A 20528-nucleotide genomic window follows, 5' to 3' on the forward strand; every position below is an offset into this window, starting at 1 on the left:
ATGAGGTCTGGTTCTAATGCAACACAGGAATGAAACTTGCCCAACTGATTTCAGCAGGACTTCACGTGTGCCACAAAGATAAGGGCATGCTTAGGGTCCTTGCTGCATTACAATTTGAGATGAGGGAGGCATGTACCAGAAGCTACAGTACTGCCTGTCCACACACAGCTTCAGGGTATGCCAAAGCCACACCTGTGCTGGAGCACCAGGAATCCAACACAAAGCCCAGCAGAGGCTGAAAGGAGCCTGGGACCAGACCTTCTCAGTTACCTCCTATCCCCACTGGTTTTAATGGGTTACAAGCAGGTTCCATCAACATAAACTTCAGAATTTCAGGCCAGAACTGAACACTAAATGAACTAGGTTATCCTTGTCTTACAAAATATTCCCCAGGTACTTCTACAGTGAGCACAGTAACTTGTGCCACTGGTTTTGAAACATGAAGCCATAAACAGTTTTTACATCTGATCATATAGAAGCTACGGATAAAACGTGACAAGTACTTAATCATGGGTACACTGATGAAGCAGTACCTTTAACATATACGGTGCGTGTCTCTGCTCCTCAGTCACATGAGCATGTCTTTTCTACACGATCCGGTCACCTTGGCAGCTAAACCTCGCATAGGCAGGGGTGTTTTTGACATCTAAAGTGTTCAATTCAAATCGTGAGCACTCAGTACTTCTAACATCAGACATCTCTGCATGATTAATTCTGATTTCAAGAATATCAGACTCACATAAATGCTTATCACACCAACTAAAATGGCAGCAGAGTGAGGGATACTTTTTGCATAGTTACAGCTGTTTTGTTTTGCTGGCTGTGCTGTTACACAGAAAAAGGAAAGGAGGAAGAAATAAATTATTGACCTGAATAAATTTTTAAATGTGTTTTGGGTTGAATAAACATTTAATTCAACCACCAAAATGTTTCATATTGGATTTAGGAAAATAGGATAGTAAAAATTTATTAGTTTTCGTTTATCAAAAAAGTTTCTCTTTAAAACATCAAAACAAAAGGTTTTATTCTCCTGGGATTTCCTTCTTTAAAATAAAACAATCTGGCAAAGGCGTGATTTCACAAAATGTTCCGTTCTACTTCAATCTGCATTTTTCTTTCCCCAGATGAAAAATTTCTAGAGACCTTCATTTTCCCAGGCCCTAGTCGAGTACTGGAAGGACAAGACCTTCCTTTCACTTCCTGGAGTTCGTGTCCCCAGACACCTTTCAGCTTCTTCAGAGACCAAAGCAGCAGTCCTACAGATGGTCTCCTTTGCTAGATAGCCCGACTCATTCTCTAATCATCCCTCGTGCTATACAGGAACCCCCGCGCTTTTAAAGGTGACACAGCTCAGCACAGATTGTCTCCCTCTCCTCTCCACTGACTGCAACTAACCGTATGCGCCCTCGTCACATTGGAAACCAGATTTCAAATCAGCTGCTATCAGCTTTCATTAATATTTGCTTGTCACTGCAGCAAAATTATATTTTCTCAACAGAAATTAACAGTTTTGGGAGCTCTCGACCCTCAAACAAGTGGGACTAGGTCTCAGGGCTTACCAGCTCCCAACACTTCTATACCTCCTGCTAGGTCAGTGCCATTTGCAGGATCACAAGCAGCAGCAGCAGCTTTAGGACTATGTTGATGGATGCCAATATAATAACCTAGATAGACGGAGGAGGAGAATCCATTTAATACACGTGGTTTAAAGCAGCCTGCAAGCAGCATGACAGGCATAAAAGCATGATCAAGAGCAGGTAACAAAACATCCTGCAAATTCTACCTTGGATACAAAAAGGTGGTGATACAGTATGACTCATAATTCTGCCAACTTTATTTTTTTTTCTTAAACAGTAGAACACATTTCTCAGACCTCAGGGCTAGATCCCTGCCAAATTTCAAGCTCTTACGTCAAATCCTTGAGGCACCGAGCTGTTCAGAAGAAAGATACTACGGCTTTTACCTTGAGATTGCCTCTCTTCCCCTCGTTGCTTCCCTCCTCACTGTTAATTCTGCCCTTGAACCAGCTGAATGTTTCCTCAAGACTCAATGAACAGAGAACAAAAATCAGCCTCCAAACAGAAACAAGGTGTGAGAAATTGTCATTTCAAGGATCATAAACTGAAAACAAGTACTTAGGATGGACTTACCAGGTGACACTAATTTGCACTGCTACATGCTCCGCATGTACACACAGACTTGCATACACCAGGATACAGACTTGTAATTTAAGCAGCTTGTAAAGGACCCCAAAATACTTGAAATAAATGTATAAAACCAGTGTTTGTATGAGACAGTGTTTTATGAATGAGGAAAAGGACTTGGAGTGTCACTTGAAAAGCAAAAAAAATAATAATTGCATTCTATTGCATGCACCTAGGTTAGCCCATGTCAAAGTGAAGACACATTATCAAGGCTGCAACTACTCTTCAGAGCCTCACCCGCCACTTATGCCACCGTAGGCTTTTGCTCACTCATGGTTCCTCAGAACCTCTTCTGCATGACCCAGACTCACCTCCTCCCCTCATCATACCCTCGTTAAAGCCTCCTCCAGCCTCTTCGGTCTGCTACCACTTTGTGAGAAGGTCAAGAAGGGCAGAGTGCATAAAAAGTTCTTTATTTTCTTTGCCACATGATTTACTTCTCCACTTAGGAAGTAAAAAAATGGGGACTTCCGAGCTCATATTCTAGAAGGTTTTTTTAATGTGGCTCCAGAATGCTTCCAGCGTCATGTAACAGCTTTACAATTGTAAACTGAATCACATAAATTAAGGACAGACAAAACCAAGAATTCACCTCATCCCTACTGAGAGACTCCTCCATACCAGAGAGATGCAGAGAAATTTTGTGTTCATGCTTGTAAACACAGCTGATCTTACAGAAGTTTTTCAGGATGTTACCCTCGGACCTGATCCAACCAATGCTGGTCATGCAGCAGCACTTTCACAACGCAAATACAACACTTGAGTTTCTCTCTCCACATTCAGGGTACTTCATCACTGTCATTAAGTGCCAGTATTCCCAGTGCAGCACTAAATTACTGCCAGGACCAGCGTGAGGCTGTCACAACATCTCAGGTTTACTTGTCTCTCACTGCCACACCAACATACTCTTGGTCTGCTACAGACAAACATCACTTTAGGGGCATGGTGATGGTAGAGTAACAGCATCTCAGTGCTGGTGAGGAACTGTAACCTGTTGCCTGGAGAGGTTGCGGAGATCTGCTGGGGACTTTTACGGAATTCCCATCCTTGGAAGTTTCCAAAACTTCGTAAGACCCAGAACAACCTTATCTATCTACAGTTAATTTTGCTTTGAGCAGAAGGCTGGACTAGATTGTCTCCAGAAGCCCTTTCTATGCTAATTTTTCCCCCCAGGATTTTGGGATCTTTCAGGTTAAAACTGAAACTGACTACCCAGTTTCACTTTTTGTCTCTCACATACTAGTATAATGCTGGAAAATTAACACAACAGGATTTAAGTGGAAAGTATGTAGTTAGCTAAAACACTGTGCTTAAAATTAATAGCTGTGAGGCTGCTTCTTTCTTGCATTAGATTTAAACACCATAAAAAACTGATTAGTTCTGTTTTAAAATATATAGGTAGTTTAAAGATGCATAAATATCCTAGGGTCAAAATTATACTCTCACTAATTGAAATGAGAACAGGCAGTAGAGTTTTATTTAAAAATACTGTATGCGTTGATAAAAACACATTGAAGAAGCAACAGAAAAGCCTAAGAAAATGTACACAGCACAAAACAGGATAGTATCAGTATTGGGAGAGAAGGAAGAGAAGAATCGGTGTTATGTTTGAAACTCATGTTATTTAGGAGAATCAAAACCACTTGTAGTCAGAAACACTTTGTTAATTTACATTAATGTTTCAAGAACACACTGAACACATTCTCTCATATGAGTAACACCTATCTAATTTACCAACATTAAACCAGTCATCCTCATTAACAGCGCTGATGACTGCCGGAAGTACTGTTCTAACTGTAAACAGGTAAGATTTTTATTAATGGGATAAAAGCACTGAGGAAAAAAAACCCAGTATTAAACCAGACGGTTTTAGTTCATGTAATTATTTTTTTAGAAGCAAGTTGTCTAAGTTGGAAATTCTTAGTGAAAACACTGAATTAGTGGCAGTCAATGACTAACCTTATAGACATGTAGGCATTTGCAGTGAGCAAAGATACAAATTATTTTCTGAATGACAGAAGTGTTCTGCCTCAAAGTTGGAAAAAAGCAGGACAGGTTGTTTTCTATATAAGATCTCCAATTCAGGTTTGATCACGAGCTCTGCCAGGGCTAAAATCTTAACAAACTTGGATACGCCATCACAGAAATAAATATAATCTAGTAAGTATAAAAAGTATCATGTTTTGTCTCATAAACCTGTAGGTTTAAAAAAATACAGTCATGCTTGAATAATTCTACATATTTACAGTAGTTTAATAATACAGACATGTTATGCTGTTTAGGGGAATTTTAAATTACATTTTAATTTCCAACCAAATGCAGTCTGACATAAATTGGAAATAGCAGGAACTAATCATTAGCTGAAAAACAAGATATGCATAATTCACTATTTTCTAAGAAAATGACAAAAAGTAAAAATACTGCGAGTGAGCGTAGGTTGAGATAAAGGACTGATAAAATAAACACTCACTGATATAATTTATCCCTTTACAAAACAAAACTCTGCAAACTACCATATCAATGAGAATAATTTGCCATTTATAAAAGTTATCAAATGCACGAATGAAAATCAAAATTAGAAGAACATTTAAATCAAGGTTACATGCAGGTTTAAACAGTGATTAAATCACCTATTTTAAACCATTTTGATTTCTATCAATCATTCCAGTTTCTATATATTAGGACTGGTTTTGAATTAATGCATTAGTTAAATGATATCTGGGGAGAGAGGGGAATACAGACATTGTAAGGAAAGGCAAGACAAACATGCCTAGTGTCACTATTAAATCAACCAAATTAAAAGAGCCCAGGATACGACTGGGGTGTGGTACTCAAAGAGAATGTTTATGAGAGTGTCCAAGTTTAGCATAAGAGAATAGGCAGGCCTAGAAACCTCACGGGAATAAAATGCATCTGTTGTTGTAGGCAGCCCCAGCAAAATGTTACTGGTTCACTAGCCTGGGGCAAGCTTTTTTTTCGTTTTCTTTTTTGACAGCCAAGTACAATATTAGCTTGCCTTTTTTTTTTTTTTTTTTTGCCATCATCAAGCTGAGGCCGGGTGAGAATATTTTGTGTCTAGACTAATAAATGTTTGTAAGGATTTTGCAAGACTGGTTTATGGGAACAGAATCCACTTTTTGTTTTTCTGCTGGAAAAAAGCAGCATTAAAAGCAAATGAGCACCATCATGCATTTGTTTTAAATTGCATATTACAGCACTGCTATTTTGTGTGCAATCAATACATAATTTGGAAGAAAAATGCTTTTAAAATTCAAAGCTATCCCTGAGCAGCTAAGGTTCTCTTGGAAACTGAAGGAGGAGTCTGAAATTATTGTTCTTTTGTTTGCATCCCCCAGTGGGAAAGGCAGCACACAACTAGAAACCACTGTGCTTTGAGGCAGCGTGAATCATTAGGAATAAAGATCAACCCCCCTTCATTTAAACATTAGATATTAAAACTGAATCTAGGACAAAGGTAAATTAAACTGACCCTTTCCTTGCCAAGCAGTTATCGAGTTAAATAAAATATCAGATGCACTATATAAATCTTTTAACTTCCTCTACTGAGACTGAAAAAGATACTCATATTTTGCAAAACATGGCCTGTCTAAATCCCAATTACAAGCATCAACTTAATCACTGGAAATTACTGGGATATGCATGGGCCAAACCCTACATTTTCTTTTTAATATTTGTTTTGGAGGGCGGGGTATATCAAGATGAAATGGCTGACTGAGCTTTTCATTTCATTGCTTTGGGTCAAAATGACTGAATCTTTCCACACAGAGCAGTGCAGAGAGGCTGCTCTGTTGCACAGCAATCTTCAGTCCCAACCCTTCAACACGCTCTCACCCTCAAGTCCGTCTCTCCTGAAAGTCAGTTCTCCACAGCACACGGACTTAAACATTGCCTGGTGAGGAAGAGGGCTCCTGCTCACTAATTCACAGATCGTAACTTCATGAGGGTTACATCCAGAAATACAATATTAACTCATATAAAGGAGCATACATCCACAAATTGTGGCCTTAGAACTAGCTCGTGCCCTTACACATCTGACCTGAACTGCAGAAAAAGTATTGCTCGCTCTTCATCGGTAAGCATGTGTGACCACAGGGTATGGCGTTTGTACTACATCATCCACACTTATATTAATATACCGGAAAGCTTTCAAAGCAAAGGATTCTGAAGTAAAATCTCAGTGTATTCAGTAATGTAAAACTACTCGCTCTCTGAACACTATATACAATGATCAATATATATATTTCTAAGGATGTGTTTACGTGACTATTTCTTTACTATGGGTGGAAAGAGTAAACTTAGATTACTTCAATATTACTCTTTTTCCTCACCTCTTCCTTCCTCTTCCCAAAAGAAACAAACAACTGATTAACAAGGCCTTATTTTTCTCCTGGAGGAACCCAAGAAATAGAGAATTAAGAAAAAAAAGCTACTTGTCAAGAATCAGATTTAAAATTAATGTTTGTGGACTGTGAGATAAAATACCCAAAGTTGTAATTGTTTCACAAAAAAAAAAAAAAGAGTCTTCTTCCACCTTAAAATTATTTCTTTTAAAGAAGTAAAAAGAATTAGTTCTCTACCCACCCTCAAACTTCTCCAACAAATTTAGGTAAAATATATTACGACGACAAATTTGAAGAACAGTCATAAGATACAAGGAGTAAAGTTGTGTGGGTCTGCATCATATTTAAACAGATATCGAAAACGCCAGCAGGGGTCTTGTATGGGCACCAATTCTTCCAACTGATCCATGCACAAAAAAATAGAACTCGTGACGCTCCAGGTACGACAAACCTTTTGTCAGTCCAGATCCCCACTGAGAAGTCTGTGGGACAGAGAGCCATAAGTATTCAACACTGCAAACAAGGCTGGACATTGTGCTGTGCTGAACACTCCAAAAATTCCACAGAAGCTACAAATGTGTTTCATCTTGCTGAGAATCCTACTGAGAAACAGAAACCCCTGAGCTTTCACGCTTGCTCCATCTAGCTCACTTGGCAACTGCTGCCAAGTGCCTAACTACTCCTGATACAGCTCTGATTTGCAGAGCGCCCTCAGCTCTGACTGATGTTGCTGAAGGCAGCTGACCTATGTATAAAAAGGCAGTATTTTTCTACTTAGAAAGTATTCTAAAGATTAACTAGGAATCTGGACTTTCTGAAGAAGCATGCAGCTGTAATTAAGGTTTAACTACCAGTCTTTTACAGCCCGGCTAGTAATAGTTGTTCTTCCCTGACTCCTTCCCCATTGTGCCCCCTTTACTCTTTTTAGGACATGCAACATTCCTAGATCTCATTTTTACCTAATTATGAAAACAGAGCCTTACACCCATGAACAGAGCCAGTAGAAGAGTTTTAAAATCAACAGCGTTTTGACATACAAAGCATGTCTTTCCATTATAACACAGGGAGGAAGGCAATTGCATTAGTACTACTACATTTTGTTTAGCCTAATATACTGCAATTTTTAGGAAAGCCAAGCTTAGAGCCCTCTACCAAGACCGCCTTGGACTATATAAATGTGCATTTCCATCTATGAAGTTCTTAGTTCTAAGGCAAAACAATGTTAAACTAATCACACTCCTAACCTATGAACATGGATTCAATCTTTAAAGCCTATATTAAATGATTTATGATTCACAGTCTTCATTGTGAGCTGACAGCTATTTCCTATCCAATATATGTGGTTCGTAAGATGCTTTGAAGATTCAGACTGCTGAACATGTGGAACTTTTACCTTAACCATCAGAAAGTTAAAAAAGCTCATTTCTGTCCTTCTGTCTGGTGGGGTGATTTTGGCGCTCACAGCACTCTCAGAACGATGCTGGCTTTGCCAAAGAGCAAGGGCTGCTGTTATGCATGCCTCATTACACAGTTCTGTCTGCCCACTGTTTAAACAAAACTGCCAGCCTTCAAGGCTTGCTTGAGCAACGACTTCGAACTGTGGGTCCCCTGGCAGCATGTTAAATTCCTTCAGCTCCTGGTCAGACCAATGGATAAGGAAGGTGAGCAGAAGACTGCAAAATGCCACTGTGGAAGGCTAAGCTGCAGGGATAAGATTTCTAAATATAATAAATAAGTTATATATTAATACTATTATATACTGTAATTATATAATTTTTAAATATAAAACTATATATATACATTAAAAAAAACCTAACAGAGGTCACGTTGTTAAAGGATGTTTGCAACATTAAGTTCTTTGCTATCTCTGATGCCATTTCAGAGTGCAGAAAGTAGCATATTCAAAGTTGTTTACCATTTTTCCTAAAGGTTCTCCCATCTAGCCACATCTGTGCCTCTTTCAGTTGTCAGCAATCTTCCTAGTTTCTGTGCTTTAGCATGATACTGCCCTTCTTATATTTTTAATGATATATTAAATGTACTCTACATTCCAGTTCTTGCCCCTTTAGATCATATTCTTTTTCACTGAATACCACTGAACTTTAAGATTTACTATTATCTCAAAGCTCTTACGGATAAAAGAGCGGTACACATCTTCCCACAAGCAACAACAGCAGACTTTTGCTCAATCTGGGCTGATTTCTGAAGCTGGTTAGGAAGGATCCACTGGTAGTATAGACACCGTTCTACGAAATACGTTACAGTTCACTGAACTCTGAAGGGTATGAAAAAGACTTCAGTGAACCTTCTGAAGTTCCTTCCAGTTCGTTGACAGAAAGGCGACAGAACTGGAAATGAACCATTGGTTAGAGTGATGCAAGGCATAGAATTATGAAATGCCATCTGCCTAGTACAGGATAAGGAAATATATAATTTTTGGTGGCTTCCACCTCCACAAAAAAAAAAAAAAAAGAGACAACTGTTTATGCACCAAAGTGGTTCGAATATTTGGGAAGGTCCTGAACCAGCCACAAAAAAAATAAAAAAAAAGAAAAAAGGAGAGAAGATGAATTGGAATAAAGACAATAAATTAGAATTGATGGTGGTGATAATAACTGTAATGCTGAAAACATAAGTAATCATATCCCTTTGATAGCCTGAAGAAAGAAGCTGCTTTAATGCTTAATTTGACAATATTAGAAACTTAAACAGTAACAACAGAAAAATAGTATTCTTATATGTGTATGTTCAACAAAGGTGATACTACTGGCACATAGCACGGAGATACATGAGTAGAAGACTAAGATCAATATTGCTGCCTATTTAGGAAACAGCAAGTAAACAAAAGAAAAAAAGGGAAATAGTACTACATTGAAAATTGCATCATTTGTTTACAAGTCACTGACAACTTGGAAGAAAACCATCTTGGACATTTATGGATCAATGACCCCACATCTAGAGCGCAAGGAGAGGGAATATTGACCATCAATACACAGACGAGAACAGCATGTCCATGCACTCAGCTAAAAATGTTCTTCAGACCCTTCCCCCATGCCATGACCCCAAAACTGTTATCACACAGGACTTTAATTTAATAAACAGACACTGAAAAGATCATTCTGTAAATTTTGCAACAGATTCAGGATTTCTAAAAACTAGAAAACATGAAAATACCAAATTTGACACTGTGGAAATCTTGCCTAGACCTCAGCTTGACAGGAACAGAGAAACTAAACCAAAATGAAGATCAGCCGTACCTTAGCTACAAGTGATTGTGCCTCGGTTACATTTATTATGTGCAAACAGAATTAAACCCATTCATATGTATTTGGTGCTTTAAAAGTTCCAATTTCATAAAGCTGGAAAAAATCCTGAACTCAAACTTGAGAAAAGAACCCGATTTCAAAGGTATATGACTGTTGGTTAAAAAAGACTCTTCTGAAGTTACATCTGAACAAAAGGGTCACCAACGTTAATCATAACTAGATGAAAACGTTAAATGAAATTTCGTCCTTTCCCTCAGACTACATATAAACAAATGGGGGAAAAATCAGGGGGGAAGCTCAAGGATAGCAATAAGCTTAAGTGAAATGCTATAGACTGCTCAGTGAAGCAACAGACACAAGAAACAGTATTTTCGGTATGTTAGGAACAAAATGAATCCTAACAATAGTATGAAGTCCATTATCTGACAGAAATTCTTCAGCACTGAGAAATCTACAAGAAGCAGAACTGTTCAATACACCGCTCAAACAGTCTCCAATGATATATTGGTACGCAGTGATAAATATTGTCTATTCCAATAATAACCAACAGTGACAAATGACAGCAATTAAGGCTAGACACCAGGACAGCGGATCCAGCTAAAGCACGCACAGGTCATCAAGGGTGTTGCAAGAGAAGAAATAATTCAGAAGAGTCGTAAGAAACATCAAGAGAGTAGAAAAGCATACCTCACAAAGAAAAGCTCTCCCTCAAACTGCTATGTTTTACATAGACAAGTTTGGGGACAACCATAGTACACACATGCATTACCAAAATGTGGTTGCAGAGGGCTTTTCAGTCTAGCAAAGATACAAGAACCACTAGCCTGAAGTTAAAAGCAGATCATTTCAGTTACAAAAAATGGCATCTACTTCTAATCGGCTTAGGAGAATTCATTGAACAACACAAGTGAAATCGACTGCCTTGCTGGCAATGTTTAAAGACATTAACAAAAGGGTTTTCTAAACAATGCATGTGCTCAAAGAGGTCGTAATGCAGGGCAGTCCTATAGTTTGCACCACGGAGGCTGATTTAAACGGGGTTTCTTTAAGTACTCGCAAGCCGCCTTTTATTTGTGTGAAATCCTTCTAAGCAAAACCAAACAAAAAACAGACTGCTGGTCAAAACCAACAGCACAGCTTTTCAAATTTCTCTCTCATTCCTACGTTTAATGGAATATTTGTTTTCACATAACAAGCTTCATAACAAAATCCACTTCTTATTTATAGGATGTTTATATGTACTTTGACATCCCCAATATGCTCTCTGAACATCTCTATTTTAAAAATAAGTGGCACCTATTCCAGCTCACAGACCAAGAAACATCTCAGCCTTCAATGTTTTACATTACACTTTGTGCAAAGTAAACTTCTCCATCCTTCCGTTAACCATTTAACCTACCAGAAAGTCCAAGCAGCTCAGAAATAAAGCCCAAGTACCTACCAGATAGCGTTCACTACTGCAGATACTCTGAGCCCTTTTAGAGATCCAGAACTGCCTCCATTACGTTGTTTATTGGAGTCGGTGTTAGTCTCCAGTGCTGCACATCCTGATCTAGGGGAGAGCCGAGCGTCAGAACGCACCCCAAAACCCAGACACCCCCAGAGGAGTAAACCAGACATCTTCCCCAACTTTGCCTGCACATACACCGTTCTGTGCCTCCGCGCTCGCCCCCGCTCTGCAACGCCACGGGATGCGAGACAACTCTGGAGCCAGAACTTCATGGCTCGTTGGCTGCCGTCTGTCCGTCCGTCCGTCAGGCCGAACGCCAGCGCGGGCAGCCCGGTGACACCGGGCAGGAACTCGCCAGCTCCTCCGGGCGCACCGGGATTGAACTTCTTGACTCTCCGACTAGACGAGTCGGGCGAATGTTTCTCCGCCCTACAGCGAGCAAAGCCACGCAAAGGCTCCCGCCTTCGCAGCTGGCACCGGGCGGCGGAGGGGAGAATGGGGAGAGGAGACCGTCCCCGGTCGCGAAGGGGATTAACCCCGCAGCGGGCCGGGCCGGGCCGGGCCGGGCCGGGCCGCGGGGGGGGGGGGGGGGCACGCAGCAGTCTGGTCCGAAGTTACGCCCCGGCGCTCCCTCCCGGCGGGTGCCCGGCGCCCGCCGCCCCCGGCAGGCGATGCCCACCGGCCGCGGGGCTAGCGCCGGCCGCCCGCCCGCCGCCGCCAGACAATAGGGAGGCGGGCGGGGCGCGGCCGGCCCACCGCGCCCACCCCGCGGAGCGGGCGGCCGCCCCCCGCCGGGCCGGGTTCGGCCCGCCCGCCCCCGCCCGGCCAGGAGCCGCCCTTGCCCCGGGGAGGAGGAGCGGGGCGGCGGGCGCGCCGGCGCTGCCCCGTCCCCGCCGGGAGAGCGGCCGGCCCGCTCCCGGGGGGAAGCGGGGGCGGGCACGCCTCCCGGGGGGTCGCCCTCCCGCCTCCTGAGCCCCCCTCTACGCCCGCGCCAGAGGCGGCGGGAGACGCGAGCCCCTACCTGCCGGCGCCGCTCCGCCTCGCCCCCTCCGCCCGTGCCGCCCTCCTGCCTGTCTGCCCGCCTGCCGCCTTCGCTCACGGCTGCGCCGCCATCTTGCGTTTCACAAACTACTGCACTTCTTTTGGGGCGGGGGGGCGGTGGGTGAGCCGGGAACTCCCAAGGCCGCCCGGGCCCTCGCCTCGCCGCCGCCCGCAGCGCCCACTCGCATCCTCCCGGCGCCTCGCTGCCCCGGGGCGGTGCGCGGGGAAGCCGGGCAGCGGCGGCCGGTGCCTCAGCCTCCCTGGCAGGGAGCGGGGGCGGAGCCGCTCCGCCACCGCCCCGCCCGTCGGACACCGCTCCTCCGCCGACAAACTTCGCTAGACCCTCCCGCCACGCACCCGGGCGGGCTCTAAGGACAGCGTTCTCTATCCCCGTGAAGGTTTTTTCTCCGAGGCCAGGCCCCCCTCCCCCCCCGTTCCCTCAGGCGCCTCGAGATGTCGCTGAGGGAGGAGGACATTGCGACAGGGTCCAGAGCCCCACACCAGGGGCGAGCGAGCACAGAAGTCACAGCTCTGAGGGGAAAATGCCCGCTCCCTTTATTATGTTACAGAACTTGGAGAAGGGGGTATTGTTTCCTTTCGCCCATACCTAGATGTTTTAGTCAATATTTAGTTCTAACTCCCGTTGCGTGCTTCTCAAAAATGTGGCATTGCTACATGCTGTTTCTTTCATCACTATTTGCCATTTTGGGCCAGACTTTAAAATATGATTGTTTCCCCTGAGAAGGAAATTAAAGATGTAGCTTGTGGGAGCCATTAAGAGTTAACTGTTAACAGTTGGCCATGAAAGATCAAGACTTCAACAATTACATAGGTTTTTTTAAAAAAACTCTAGGTGCAGTATGGTGTTGGGACTAGTGACAGGAAGGAGTTTGATCGAGACTGTGAAGAGCAAAAGTTGTGATCTGAGGAATGTTTCTGGTTCCTTATTTCCACAGTCACTCTGGTTCAGTGTCTCCAACAGTCATCTTGGGGAACGCGGTCAGCAAACCACCCCCACAGGCCCGTTGAAAATCAATGACAGCCAAGGTGGAGATCAAGTTAAGGAAAAAAAGACGTTATTTCCTTTACTGCATTTCCAATGTCATAGACATTAAAATGTAAATTTTCAATACAATTTTTCTTCCTCCTGTGCTTGCCTTTGCCATATAACCAATATACCAACGGTGGGGTAAGCTGCTCACGTGCAGTCCTTATTTTAAAGTCTTTTTAAGACTCGTGCTGGTTTTTAAGTGCAAGACTTAATGATCAAAACTATTCTGTGATTAAAATAAAGCAGACAAAAACCCTCAAAAGGATGATTAATTTTTTATTAATACCCTCCCAAACAATACAGATAAAAGAAAAAATTCTGCATAGTACACAAATGATTGGACAAACACATTAGAAAGAAACAAAGAAAACGAAAACATACATAAGAAACGAAACACACAAGAAGGATTGCACAGCTGGGCATTTGGTATTACCAGATGTTGTGGATGTGAGGTGACAACACAACAGCAAGGTATCATGCCACATATTTTCTAGCAACTGATATAAATTTTATTCTCATAAAATTGAACTTTGCTTATCCTAGTCTCATTATTTTTAAAAATAAATCTGTCAAACTAACTGAGAGAAATACTCTATACTGGTTAGAAGAGGCATACATCTCCAAAACAGGCTACTGCGTTGCTTTTACTTAAATATATTTATCACCAACAATATATTCACTTTTATGTAATATATAATTTTCTCCAGGTAGCTAGAAAACTATTTACAACTTAATTCAACTACAAGCCACCTAACCTACAGCTAACAATTTATATAAAAATGCAATTCATCGGTATCAAGACGACTGTCATTATTACAAGCAAGACTAAACTTTATCTTAGAAAGTTACAGTAGTAAATCTTGCTTTGTTTCAAGTTAGGTTTTTTTAAAAGGCAAAAATATGCCATAGCAAAAGTTCTTACGTTTGTGGAGTGTTTCTTCCACATACTTTCTTTAGGTTAAGTCTATGAAAGCCACTTGAGATGCTATCGGGTAATTAAAAAAAAATTACCTCTGAACTTGATTGAGAGGTTTCTAAACCTCACATACACCAAATGAGGTTTTAAAACCTTTATGTACTATGCAATGGACACAACACCACAGACTACCTCAGAAAAATGTATTCCCACAAGCTAGAAAACTATGACAAAAATCAAGTTTTCGATTGTTTTCTTTTAAAAGAGAGGTACTGAAATTATCTGGGAGGTGTTCAGGTCTACAGCATTGCAAAGGTAATCACAGCAGTATGTCACATAAAAAATATATATGAAGGATGAAAATATAAACTAAAAGCAGTTAAAGTACTTTATTTGAGCTTTCTTAACAATTTTTAAGATATATTTGTTTAATATATGTATAAATATATATGAAGAAGTAATCTACATTGAATTATGAGCAGGTAACAACATGCAAATAAAAGAAAACACAACAGAAGTCAAGTATGCTGAAATCAAGTATCACTGAGCATAACTGAAGGCTGTAATTTCTTTCTTCATTTCCTAATAAGAAAAAAGAGAAAGTAGCAGTCAGCATGAATTAAAGCTTAAGAACCCTGTTTATTTCTTCATAAAAAGAATAAAGAATCCATACATATGTACACCACCACAACGTCTTTCTATACCCACTGTGGGGTCCTGACCCTGGGACCTGACTAATGTCGAGGGTTTGCTGAAGATGGAAGTGCCATGTTGAGGCCAAGGTGAGGGGTGGAACTAGGTGAAGACTTAGTGGTCAGCCCTTGCTTAGCCCCCAGCCCCAGCTGTGCAGACTCTGGTAACGTGCCTCTGCCGCTCCCTACATGGCTTATCAGGTGCCAGAAAATTAGGCCTAAACTTATGTCAAGAGCCTGGACAGTTTGTAACAGAACACTCTGGGGGAAGTATTTAAACCAAATCAAGATGCTGTCACCCACTCACAACCAAACACTAATCACAAGCATAACTCGTGGTTGTGGGTTTAGTTGTGTGGCTCCTTTAAATTATAGACAAGTGAAATGTTTTTGCTGAACCATGAGGCCTTCCTCCCTCCTCACCCCTCATTTATCTACTCAAACAACCCCTGTTCAGCTCCAAGAGTCGTAGCAGGGTGTGCTGCGGCCATTAAGACTCTGGGTACAAAGATGTGTGGGGACTAAGGGCTTCACATCAGCTATAAAATCAGAGAATGGGAGTAACCTGGTGGAGCCCCCTCTCAGCAAGCCTGAGACCCCCACCACCTTTGACTTTGCCACAGACTACTGGAAGACTTAACAGGTCGTATTCCTCTTCTCCCCAATTTCAATTAGCTTGCCCTACCAATTTCTGTCTCATTATTATGTATTGGGCTTACTGTATAGGTTAAAATAACTTGTTTAAGGACAGTGGAAAATATAATAAAATTGTGGTATATGTTAACCACCTGGCATCTCATCAGTGAAGCACGCTAACAGACAAAATCTGTCTCACAATCCAGGAACAGTGCATGACACCCACTAGCTTCAAATGCACCCTTCGGCATCCAAAACAGAGTGTATCCAGAGACTATGGATCAGTCTCAACATTGATTTCAACAGTTACTGAAAAACCACGACTAAATGCTGTAAATGCTTCTGCACTCTGAATAATTACTTGTTAAAGTCTATCTCTTCATGCAGTAGAGCTTGCTCCTGATGGACTTGCACAATCACTCTGAATAGGGGGTATTTTTTTGTTAAAGGTAGAAGTAGAAAACAAAGAAATCGAGTCCCCTTTAATTTAGGCATTAAAAGTTAACTCACCAATGCTCACAAGCCCTGAGATAACATAAAGAAATCCCTTCTCGTGCTAAAACACGTCATTATACTAGATGAGAGAAGGGCTAATTTTTCAGAAATGGCCTCCCTGAATCCAAATAATCCTCACTGTTGCACAATCAGAACAGCACATCCGTTCTAACTCATTATCAGATGTGGAAGAAGAGATTGAGATGACCAGGGCCAAAGAGAAGAGGCTTCCTCATTTTTAAGGCAGACTGAGAGGCATAAAGAATTTTATCTATTCTCAGGCACAAGCAGCTCTAAGACAAATGGATTTGAGGATCTTGAATCTGGAGACTGAATATCCAGCATATCTAAATTTATTCAATACTGGGAACACCTGACTGGGACCATGGGCGCCTCTGGAAGATTTCTCTTGAGTTCTGACAACTTGGAAATCCTCTCTTACAGGAAGAGATCAGAGAATCTGACTCATTAGCATTAAACCGGGATAGGCAGGAATCTCCCCGTATGCCAAATTAAAGATGCTTGAGCCATGTTAGTTAAAAAGGGATTATGGTGAGGCTAGAGAAAAGTCTCAACCTCTTGTTATGTTTCATAATTAATTGCTTTTCAAGAATGGAGTGACCGCTATACGAAGTATTACCACATCTGACTGCCTGTAAGGGGAGAAAGGAAGTGACAGACTGTGTCAAGCACCCTCCCGGCATAGTCCCCCACCCCTAAAAAGGTTCTGGAGGAGGACTATTGACAGAGCAAGGTTAACTGTTTTGAGAGGGCTGTGTGGGTGGACCCATTGTCTTAAAGTTCAAGCCTTTTCCTGCTGAAACTGCCAACAATTATCCCAAATACAACAATGGTTTTGCAATATGGATAAATGTCTTCCAGACTGAAATGAAAAAGTCTTGTAACGCAGGCAACTAAGCAGTAAAGAGTAATGCTGAACGAGTGTGATGTCCAGAGCGCACACATACCTACGCATAGCACGCATGCGTAACAGCGATAGAAAGTGCTGTAAGACCAAAAAATTTACCTTTACTAATTCGGCTTTGTCGTAATTTTCCCGGTGTTGGTAAATGCACTGACTCAGAAGAGCATATAGTTTTTCCAAGCAAAATATATTGAAGTTCTTAGTCATTGCAGTGACAACACCCAACAGTTGCTGAAGAAAAAAAAAGGAAATGACACAGAGTAGCGTGAGATACTCTGAATAGGCTCTGTATGTTTTCAGAAGCTAAACAATAACAACACAAGTGACATCCTACTTTCTTATATTGTTAAATAAAATATGAGTGACACTTCAGAGAACAGATTAAATATCTCACAAGCTTTAACTGGAGAAAATGAGTTAATTTTTCATATTTCAGAGGAGAGGGAGGCTTACATTTCAGGCAATATTTTATTACCATCAATCTACCACATCAACGATCATAATTGCGAATCAACTCCTTCTAGAACAGCAGGGAATGTCACAACCCACTTTGTTGTAGAGTTGCTGCCACAGCAAAGCCACTGTTGCATTTCATTAGAGAAACTGTTGCTGCAATGCAGGGTCCCATAAAATGAACCTTTGGAAGCCAGGCTACAGATCTTGTAGATAGAGCTGTGCCAGCTGGAAACAGAAGCATCCTTAGGTGTTTGTCCGTACCCATTAGCTGAACATGTACCGTGCCTACAGCTCTGCTGGCAGAACGCACTGCTCTGGTGTCTGAAGCAGATCAGTTAGCTCTTACCTTTAAAGTGAAGAGCGGACGAACTACCAGAGTAACTCTGCCTCTAGCAGATTACCAGTCTCTCACACCACTGTTTCTGCTACCAAAGATGTGAATGTGATAACCTCTAAGAAAGCAGCAGTAACAAGCTCGTGGCAGCACCTTCTTCCACTACTGCGGCTGTTCCGTACCTGCATGTTGTGTGAGGCTGTGAAGATGTAGCTTACAAGCGCAGCCACACCAGGTGCGGAAACACAAGTGTCATTCAGGGCATGGTTTAGGAGACATGGTGGTGTTGGGTTGACGGTTGGACTTGATGATCCTAGAGGTCTTTTCCAACCTTAATGATTCTAGGTTGAATTATTTCACAAGCTATATATCCTTCCCATAAATTGTTTTCAACAGCATTGGTTAACATCCAACTTAATTTACAACTGTACATGTAGCAAGAAAGTGTCCTACTTCAGTACTAATGAAATTGAAATTAGACTTACTTTGAGCTCACAGGAATCCACAATCACTGACTGTGTGAGAATTTCCGGTCCTTTCTTGACACCTGCCCCCTGTTGCTCTTCTACCTGAGAATGTCTTGCACGAGTCGTACGCTGCACCCACGAATCTGGAATGACACAAATTTCTTAAGTCAGGATTTCTGTTTATCTGGAATACAGCATCAGTGAAGTGTCCTGTACCTGGAGTACAGGCTGTCTCTGCAATGAGGGAGGCAGTCCTGTTACCATTTTTTCACTGAGAAATGCTTGAATTTTATTTTATTTCTGGCAAAAGTCACTGCCCCATAAAAATTAGAAACTCGGACACAAAAAAAGCACTAGAGAAAAAGGCAGGGTAAAAACAGGAAAAAAGAGTCAGGTTGTTATTACAGCCCTGCATGGTAAAACTCCAAAGTAATTTAGCTTAGGGAACACATCTTACATTGCAAACAGTAGGACATAAATCTTCTATTCTGCATGGGACTCTGGGTCCACACTGCGTCACTACTGGGAAGATACTAATACAATAAAAGAAAGTCAGTGATTGTTTTTCAGTTAGGTACCATTTGAAAAACAAACTTCAGAATCTGCAGCAAAACATGAGTTTGGCTAGCAGAACTAGAGGGGCAGCATCATTATGCGAGAAACACTGCGTGCTGATTTTAGAGAGATACAAGAGAAATAACAGAATGGAATTAAATAAGGCTAAAACCTAAGAAATAGTGTAATCTTTCTGAGGAAGAACAAGGTGCTAAATGACCTGTTTGACCTTTCATTTACCATTTGACTCTCCTTCCTCAGAACTTTCTGCTCTTTGGCAGTGTGACATTTCACTCTCCTTTCTTAGGCCTGAACGTTCAGGAAGTACGACACTCTTCTTTTCAGAAGCAGACTTTGCCACAAGGAGAACTCTCTCATTTTCTGCCCCAGATGTGTTTTCATTCCCATTTTTCTGCCGTTCTTGAAGTACATTTTCATTTTCTTCCACAGAGGAATCCTGTATGGACTCAACTTCAGTACGATCTGTGTTAGCAACATGTTTTACTGGAGGCTCTTCATCACTCTCTACTTCGTTTTGGTCTTCTGGAACTGTATTCTCTTTATTGAACTGAAAATTCCTCCTCTTTGTTGCAATACCCAACGACCCTTTGTTCTTTCTGCGTTTTCTTTTTGACTTATCTACAAAGACATATCAGAAAAAGTAATCCAAAACACTACCAAACACTTCTTCCTTCAAAATCCAGCATCCTCATCTTACTTGACTTAGACTGAAAATGATCAAAGGAGCTCAAGTACCATTGTCTTTCTCCCTACATACATCTAGAGAAAGAGTTGCAAGTTAACAACGTTGATTTATTAGATTTTAAGAAGTCAGCTACAAAATTTCATTCACAAAACCATCAGCTTCGAGATTTTGTGAGCAGAAAATTCTTACTTTAGGTAGGAACTATTACTGCAAAGCAATAGCTGAAGTTGCTCACTATCTTATTACATGAACTAATATAGATGAGTGATCTGTGAACCTGACAGGGAGTCACGAGAAGTTTGCTCCCTTCCGGAAGCTAAGATCCAAGACATCACTGAGAGGGGGCCACAACTCGTCAAGAGCACAGATTACTATCTGCTGCTACTCTTCCATGTTGGGCACACATGACGCTACAAGCCAGAGCCTGGGCAGAACTAAGGAAGACTATAAAGCCCTGGGGGAGCAAGTGAAAAATACTGGTGCCCAAGTCATCTTCTCCTTCTTACCCACTGAAGAAATGATTCTGTGAACAACAGAACAATTCTGTGAGCAACAGAAAAGTGTTTGGAGATGAGCCCTTCTTCAAATCTGTTACAAGTTTTAAATTCAAAAGCTAAACACACTGTGGGTGGAGTTATAGACCATTTTAAGGGAATATTTGCTGGAGAAAAAAATTGTCCTTTAAGACTTACACCTCATATGCTTTCTGATTCAGTCAACCTTGTTTAAAACAAACTTGGTGGTTTTGCCTTCCAGAAAAACCCACCATTCTTTGTATTCACGGAGCAGTGCAAAAAGCCCATGAGTGAAGTCAATGGCAAAATTCCCAGTCACGCCAGTGAGACGAGGAAACTTGACACCATGTCATGTGTGTCTTACAATGTAAAACAAACCACTGCACTTCAACTTCATAACGGTATTGAATGAATGACCTCTGGATTTATCTCACATTTTGAAGCAAATTTTATAAATG

General features: G+C 41.5%; 2 protein-coding genes across 19 annotated transcripts in view; both read right to left on the minus strand.

The window, feature by feature from the left end:
- The window catches only part of ZHX1 (zinc fingers and homeoboxes 1), a 29648-nt gene extending 17028 nt beyond the window's left edge, over nt 1-12620 (minus strand). For 6 of the 17 annotated variants that reach the window (XM_075085741.1, XM_075085740.1, XM_075085742.1 and 3 more), the window contains exons 1-2: nt 12303-12620; nt 11273-11383 (exon numbers count right to left, since the gene is read on the minus strand). The gene's annotated coding sequence lies outside the window, so the exon portion shown is untranslated. Of the gene's footprint in view, nt 1-533; nt 622-11272; nt 11384-11476; nt 12006-12302 lie in introns of those variants that run through there. The other 11 variants (XM_075085730.1, XM_075085724.1, XM_075085734.1 and 8 more) reach the window with 6 other exon arrangements.
- Nucleotides 12621-14663: 2043 nt separating this feature from the next.
- ATAD2 (ATPase family AAA domain containing 2) overlaps nt 14664-20528 on the minus strand; it is a 40532-nt gene continuing 34667 nt past the window's right edge. For both annotated transcript variants that reach the window (XM_075085747.1, XM_075085746.1), the window contains 4 exons: nt 19090-19488; nt 18313-18437; nt 17140-17268; nt 14664-14871 (listed from right to left, as the gene is read on the minus strand). In XM_075085747.1, coding sequence (XP_074941848.1) covers nt 14830-14871; nt 17140-17268; nt 18313-18437; nt 19090-19488 — 695 coding nt within the window. In that variant the 3' untranslated portion in view covers nt 14664-14829. The remainder of the gene's footprint in view (nt 14872-17139; nt 17269-18312; nt 18438-19089; nt 19489-20528) is intronic.

The sequence above is a fragment of the Phalacrocorax aristotelis genome, chromosome 2, assembly GCF_949628215.1.
Source record: "Phalacrocorax aristotelis chromosome 2, bGulAri2.1, whole genome shotgun sequence".
In the NCBI taxonomy this organism is placed as follows: domain Eukaryota; kingdom Metazoa; phylum Chordata; class Aves; order Suliformes; family Phalacrocoracidae; genus Phalacrocorax; species Phalacrocorax aristotelis.